Source organism: Oratosquilla oratoria, chromosome 35 (genome assembly GCF_046742065.1).
Source record: "Oratosquilla oratoria isolate Oo_2021 chromosome 35, ASM4674206v1, whole genome shotgun sequence".
NCBI classification, from domain to species: domain Eukaryota; kingdom Metazoa; phylum Arthropoda; class Malacostraca; order Stomatopoda; family Squillidae; genus Oratosquilla; species Oratosquilla oratoria.
The window spans coordinates 25,084,674-25,092,611 of NC_134811.1; the positions used below are offsets into that span (position 1 = coordinate 25,084,674).

A 7,938-nucleotide genomic window follows, 5' to 3' on the forward strand; every position below is an offset into this window, starting at 1 on the left:
ATAGAATAAAACTAGGAGTGGAGGAGGAATGGGGATGGTTCAAGGAGGGAGTCATAATGTGTGCAAGGATGGTGTGTGGAACAAGGAGGGCGGGAGGAAATAGAAAGAAGGGTAGTGAGTGGTGGGATGAGGAAGCAAAGAAGGGTATAGAAGAGAAGAAGCAGGCTTTCATAGATTGTCTACAATTTAGGACGAGGGAATCGTATGAGAGGTACAAAGTAAAGAGAAAGGAAGTTAAGCATAAGATAAAGGAAGCAAAGAGGAGAGCAGATGTGAAATGGGGTAAGAGTATGACAGAAAATTTTGAAAGTAATAAAAAGATGTTTTGGAAAGAAATTAAAAGAAGAAGAGGAGGTGAATCAGGTAGAGAAGAAAAAGTAAAAGATGCAGATGGAAAGATGATAATGGAAGAGAAGGCAGTGAGGAAGGTGGGCAGAGTATTTTAGGGAGTTGCTAAATGTGAAGGAGGATAGGGAGGGAAAGGTAGTTGCAGTGGGAAGCGCTAAGAAAATGAGAGTGATGAGTGAGGAAAATGGAGGAGAAATAGGGAAAGATGAAGTGAAAGCAGCTGTTAAGATGATGAGAGCAGGTAAGGCACCTGGGTTGGATGGATGCCTTGCAGAATGTCTGAAGAAAGGAGGTACAGTTATGGTGGACTGGCTGGTGAGGTTATTTAATGATTGTTTAAGCAGGGTAGAGTGCCGGAGGGCTTGTTGAGTGTAGTTGGGAAGGCTTATGAGAGCGTCTTAATTGAGAGAATTAGGAGAAGAACAGCGGGAGTAATTTGTGAGGAACGGTGCGGGTTAAGGAAAGGTAGGATTTGTGTGCACCAGATTTTTGCGGTAAGACATGTATGTGAAAAAACTATAGGAAAAGGTAAGGATGTTTTATGGGCTTTTATGGATTTGGAAAATGCTTATGACAGGGTAGACAGGAAGGCACTGTGGGAGGTACTACAGATATATGGAATAGGAGGAAAGCTGTTAAGAGCAGTCAGGAGTTTTTATGAGAGTAGTAGAGCTTGTGTTAGGATTAGAAATGGAGAGAGTGAATGGTTTGAGATAAAGGTGGGACTTTGTCAGGAATGTGTTAGGTTGGCCTGGCTGTTCAATTTATACATGGATGGGGTGGTGCGAGAGGTGAATGCAAGGGTAGTGGGTAGGGGGTTGGAGATGGTTAAAAAAAAATGGAGAAAAGTGGGAAATAAGCCAGTTGTTGTTTGCTGATAACACTGCGCTTATAGCAGGATCAGAGGAGGGATTGAGGAAGTTAGTGACAGAGTTTGAGAAGGTGTGTGAAAGAAGGAAGCTGAAGATAAATGTTGGCAAAAGTAAGGTGATGAGATGTACAAGGAGAGAGAGTGACAGCAGGCTGGAAGTGAGCATTAAGGGAGAGAGACTGGAGGAAGTGGATAGTTTTAGATACTTGGGTGCAAATGTGGCAGGAAAGGGAGGAGTGAGGGTGGAGGTAGAATATAGATTGAGAGAAGCGAGTAAATGCCTTGGTGGATTAAAAAGTATAATGAGAAATAGACATCTGGGAATGGATGCTAAGAGGAGGTTATATGAAGGAGTGATTGTGCCAACAGCACTGTACGGAGCAGAAACATGGAACTTAAAGAGAGGAAGAGAGGAGGAGTTTGAATGTGTTTGAGATGAAATGTCTGAGAAGTATGATGGTTACTAGGCTAGATAGAGTGAGAAATGAGGAGGTGAGGAGGAGAACAGGGGTGGAAAGGGAGTTGGGAGATAGGGTTGATGAAAGAGTATTAGGATGGTTTGGACACATGGAAAGAATAAGTGAAGAAAAATTGGTAAAAGAGGTGTGGAAGGCAGAGGTGGAAGGAGTAAATATGAGAGGGCATCCTAGGATGAGATGCATGGATGGGGTAAAAGGGGCATTACAAAAGAGAGGAATGTCTGTTGAGGAAGGACGGGGGAAGACAGAAGACAGGCGTGAATGGAGAAGGGTTTTGTATAGATGATGCTGTGATGCATGAGGGGGAGTGGGTGGGGGATGGGGGGTGACGAAGTATGTATGAGAAATTTGACGCAGGGCAGTGGACAGGATGCAGGGTTGACCCATCATCCAGGAGGTGCCAAGATGAGAGGGAGGGAGGAGGGTGGAGGGGAGTGGAATATGTAGGGGATGGAATGGGTGGGAGTGGTTTCTATGCCTTTTTCTTTTTGGCTACCCCCCATGTAAGGGGGAAAAAGCCTTTGGTATATATATATGTATGTATGTACCGATTGGATGTACAGTCATTTGGCCGATCCTCACTTGTGTTATTTGCTGCCCTGTTTGTACTTTGTGATGGCTTCCAAGGCTAGTGCTATGCCTTCTACATCATCCAGAAAAGGAAAGAGGAAAAGTCTCAGCATGACTGAGAAATTGAAGGTGATTGAGTCATATGAAAAAGGCACCAAGAAGGTGGGGGGACCTCTTGACCCAATTTGACCTTAAAAGATCGACTCCCCATGATATTTCGTGGGCCAAGAACTGAATAAGGGAAGTGGTAAAAAAAAATTGAAGGTGGAAAGGTGCAGAAAGTGTTTCACTCATGAAAACTCCACAATGAAAACTTAGACGACACAGTTTATAAGTGGTATGTGCAGCACTGTGCTGAGGGGCTTCCTGTAAGAGACCTGGACATTCAAAAGGCTGCATAATGCTTAGCAAACCACCTTGGGATCCAAGATTTTAAGTGCGATGATGGCTGGCTGTGGGAGTTTAGGAGGTGCCATGGTTTGGGGAACTGAGCAGTCACAGGTGGACTGCTGAGCACTGATGCTAGTACAGAGAACTTGGCAACAACAATTCCTGTCACTACACCCAAGTTCCAGAAGTTATTTTTTATGACAGAGCATAGAAGTAACACATAAATATGGGTAAGTGTAGTTTAAAATTACAATTATTATCTGTAGTAAATGCCTTGGTGGATTAAAAAGTGTAATGAGGAATAGACATTTGGGAATGGATGCTAAGAGGAGACTGTATGAAGGAGTGATTGTGCCAACAGCACTGTATGAGGCAGAAACATTGAACATAAGAGAGGAAGAGAGAAGGAGTTTGAATGTGTTTGAGATGAGGTGTCTGAGAAGTATGATGAGGGTTACTAGGCTAGATAGGGTGAGAAATGAGGAGGTGAGGAGGAGAACGGGGGTGGAAAGGGAGTTGGGAGATAGGGTTGATGAAAGAGTATTAGGATGATTTGGACACATGGAAAGAATGAGTGAAGAAAGACTAATAAAAGAGGTATGGAAGGCAGATGTGGAGGGAGTGAACATGAGGGGATATCCTAGGATGAGATGGATGGATGGGGTGAAGGGGGCTTTGGGGAAGAGGGGAATGTCTGTTGAGGAAGGACGGGAGAGGACAGAATACAGGCGTGAATGGAGAATGGTTGTATATGGATGATGTTGTGATGCATGAGGTGGAATGGGTGGGGGGATGGGGGGTGAGGTAGTATTTGTGAGCAAAATTTGACGCTGCCCGAAGGGATTTCTCCCTGTCTTCTCCTTTTATGCATGGGGGGGACAGTGGGGGGGGGGTCACCGATTTAATGAAGCGGCCTTACTGTGGATGTGCTGTGTCTTGCGACACTGCCTCTGACCCAGGGCAGTGGACAAGGTGCAGGGATGACCCGTCATCCAGAGGTGCTAAAATGGGAGGGAGGGTGGAGGGGAGTGGAGTGTATTTAGGGAGGGAATGGGTGGGAATGATTTTATGCCTTTTTCTTTTCAGCTACCTCCCTTGTAAGGGGGAAAAAGCCTTGGTATATGTATGTATGTATGTATCTGTAGTATATATATCAGATTTAGATGCTAAAGTGTTTTAGTGATTTTGCATGTGTAGCAGGATAAATCGGATCCACGGATATTTTGACGGGGCTCCCTCAAATTGATCTGATTTAAAGAGGGATTACTGTAGATGAAGAAATGAGATCCCTGGGATGTGCGCTCTCTCTCTCTCCCTCCACCTCCTCTCCCCCCCTCTCTCTCTCCATCTCTTCCTCTCCCTCCTTCTCTCTTTCCCTCTCCTTTTCTCTCTCTCTTTCTTTCTTTCTTATATGGAGGAGCACAGGCGTTGCCATATAACCAAAGCAATGAGAGTAAACCAGCTGTGGCAGTTGGGTCCTCCTGTGGAAGCATATTTCACTGAATTGCCATGAACCTGAGCAGTGTGGTTGGGAACAAAGATGATCTTTCATTCACAGTGTGCTAAGATGGCAGTGGTGTTGTGTGGGTTTTTGATGGGTGTGTGATCGGTTTTGAGCAGATATATGCTTTGATTTGGCCACACCCCATTTTAAGGGAGAAGAGGCCCTTGGTATATGGAGAGATGAATTAAGATTTATGTGCCATAGGAAGGGGCTAAAGTAGTCACATGGGGTAAAACTGGGTATTGCCTGTGTTACATACCTTATTATATTTGTCAAGAAAAATAAAGGGGGAAATTATACAAAACAATAGTAGTTAGTGGTTTTACTTCCCTGTCTATCCGTCATAATTAGGTATGTAGCAAAGACACTGGCCAATTTTACCCCATGTGGCTACTTATGCCCCTTCTCATGGTATGTACTAAACTGAAGGTAATTTTGTTAGAAATTATCTTAAAGCTTAACCCATCTTTTTTGACAATTGTTATCCCATACCCCTGAGTACAATTTTGTAGAGGAATGTCTTATTTTCCAGCTGTGGGCTATGTTATTAGACTTTTATGTCACAAATATAATTGTGAGAGAACTGGAATGCTTTCTTTTATAAACATAATCTTGAACTCTTGTGTTCACATGTTCTTAAATTTGTATTTGTGTTTACCTTTTTTGCAGGTATGGATTATATATGGTGATGGCTCATGCGGCTACTCTTTGATGGAGTTTGACACTTACACACGGCACAAGACCCCTGTCATTGCCTTGGTGGGTAATGATGCTGGCTGGACCCAGATAGCTCGTGAACAAGTGCCTATGTTCAACTCGGCTGTTGCCTGCAACTTGGCGGTAAGGAACTGCAGTCTTTTTCTTTCTATTGGTTGACATTGATGAATCACCTGCATAAGCACTTGAAATATTGACTACATAGAATTTATGCAATCAGTACCATTCAGAAGACAGAAGATAGGGGTGAATGGAGAATGGTTGTGTATGAATGATGCTGTAATGCATGAAAAGGAGGGGGTGGGGGATGGGGGGTGAGGGAGTATGTGTGAAAAATAAATTGACGCAGCCCAAAGGGATTTCTCCTTGTCTTCTCCATTTCTGTATGAGGGGATGGAGAGGGGTGGGATTGCCGATTTAATGAAGTGGCCTTGCTGTGGATGTGCTGTTTCTTGCGACAGTTCTTCTGACCCAGGGCAGTGGGCAAGATGCAGGTATGACCCATCATCCAGGAGCCAAGATAAGAGGGGGGGAGGGAGGTGGATAGGAGTGGGATGGAATGGGTGGGAGTGGATTTTATGCCTTTGTCTTTTGGATACCTCCCTTGTATGGGGGAAAAAGCCATTTGTATATGTATGTATGTAGTACCAGCAAAGTGGAGAATGGTTGTGTATGGGTGATGTTGAAATGCATGGAAGGGAGTGGGTGGAGGATGGAGGGGAGGGAGTATGTTTGAATGATATTTTTGATGCAGCCCAAAGGGATTTCTCCCTGTCTCTTCTTTTTCTGCATGAAGGGATGGAGAGGGATGGGTTACCAAATAAATGAAGCGGCCTTGCTGTGGATGTGCTGTGTCTTGGTATATTGCCTCTGACCCAGGGCAGTGGATAACCTGTAATCCAGGAGGAGCCAAGATAAGAGGGAGGGAGGGGGTGGATGGGAGTGGAGTATGTGGGGGTGGAATGGGTGGGAGTGGATTTTATGCCTTTGTGTTTTGACTACCTTCCTTGTGAGGGGGAAAAAGCCATTGATATATATATATATATCTATATATATATATAGTGCAAGCAAATCTAGTGCTTCAGTAGATAGGAAGGAGGGAAGAGGGTGGAGGGGAGTGGAGTATGATGGGGATGGAATGCGTGGGAGTGGTTTTTATGCCTTTGTTTTTTGGCTACCTCCCTTATAAGGGGGAAAAAAGCCTTTGTTATATGTATGTACCTATATACATAATATAGAAAGGGCTTTTTCCCCTTTACAAGGGAGGTAGCCAAAGTCAAAAGACGTATTTCCATTCCCACCCACTGTACTCCCATTCACCACCCTTTCCCTCCCTCTTTTTCTTGGCTCCTGGATGATAGGTGGTCCCTGCATCTTGCCCATTGAAAGGAAGTTAAGGGAGTGAGGTGCAATGAGCCAGGCAAAGAAGAAAAGGTAAAAGGCACAGATGGGCAGATGTTAATGGAAAAGAAGGTGGTAAGGGAAAGGTTGGTAGAGTATTATAGAGAGTTGTTGAATGTGGAGGAGGATAGGGATAGATTGGTTGTATCAGTAGGAGGATCTAAGAAAATGGCTGATGGGAGAGGAAAATACATATACAAAGGGTTTTTCCCCCTTACAAGGGAGATAGCCAAAGTCAAAGGGCATAATTCCTTTCCCACTCATTGCAACCCCATCCATTCCACTTCCATTCACCACTCCTCCCTCCCTCCCTCTTTTTTGGCTTCTCCTGGATGATGGCTCATCCCTGCATCTTGCCCATTGCCCTGGGTCAGAAGCAATGCAGCAAGACACAGTACATCCACAGCAGTGTTACTTCATTTAATTGCCAAACGCCCTCCCCGTTCCCTCATGCAGAAATAGAAAAGATGAGGAGAAAATGGAAATGTAAGAAAAGATGAGGTACAAGGAACTTTGAAAATAATGAAAGCTGCTGAGGCACCTGGTTTGGATGAGTGTCATGCAGTGTCTAGAAAAAGAGAGGTACAATATAGTGGACTGGCTAGTGAAGTTGTTTGATGTGTGTCTAAAGGAAGGGAGAGTGTCAGATGACTGAAGGAGTTTCACTTTACATATATATATATATATATATGTATATATATATATATATATATATATATGTATATATGTATATATGTATATATATATGTATTGGGGGTCTCATGTAGTAGGAAATGGAGGAGTGAGGATGGAGGTAAATTGTAGATTAAGAGAACCAAGTAAATGTCTTAGGGAATTGAAAAATGTTATGAGAAAAAGACATCTGGGAAAAGATGCAAAGAGAAGATTATATGAAGAGGTGATTGTGCTGATGACAATATATAGGGGACTTGGAATTCAAGAGAAGCAGAAATGAGAAGTTTAAATGTTTTCAAGATGAAGTGTCTGAAAAGTATGGTAGGTTACAAGGTTGAATACAGTGAGAAATAAGGTGAGGAGAGTGGGGTTGGAGAAGGAGGTGGCAGATAGGGCTGATGAAAGAGTATTTGGATGGTTTGGACACACGGAAAAAATCAGGTGAAGAAAGATTAGCAAAAGGGGTATGGAAGACAGATATGGAGAGAGTAAACTTGAGGGGATGACTGAGGATGAGACGGATGGATGGGGTGAAAGGGGCTTTGAGCATTGCTTCTGACCCAGGGCAGTGGGTGGAGACAGATTTATGGGAGGGTTTTGATTGAGAGGATTAGGAGAGAAACAGAGGGAATAATTGGTGAGGAACAGTGTGGGTTTAGGGCAGGTAGGGGTTGTGTGGAGCAGATTTTTGTGGTAAGATATATCTGAGAAAGCTTTAGGAAAAGGTAAGGATGTTTGTTGGGCCTTTGTGGATTTGGAAAAGGTTTATGACAGGAAGGCACTGTGGGAGGTATTGCAGATTATATATATATATATATATATATATATATATATATATATATATATATATATATATATATATATATATATATATATATATATATATATATATATATATATATATATATATATATTTACATATTTACTTACACATAAAAACTGAATGACTGTCTTTGAATTAATACATAATTTCTCACCAACAG

General features: G+C 43.0%; 1 protein-coding gene across 1 annotated transcript in view; it reads left to right on the plus strand.

Moving 5' to 3' along the window:
- LOC143018599 (2-hydroxyacyl-CoA lyase 2-like) overlaps nt 1-7,938 on the plus strand; it is a 46,744-nt gene that overhangs the window by 32,013 nt on the left and 6,793 nt on the right. Inside the window, exon 13 of the mRNA XM_076174104.1 lies at nt 4,832-5,002. Coding sequence (XP_076030219.1) covers nt 4,832-5,002 — 171 coding nt within the window. The remainder of the gene's footprint in view (nt 1-4,831; nt 5,003-7,938) is intronic.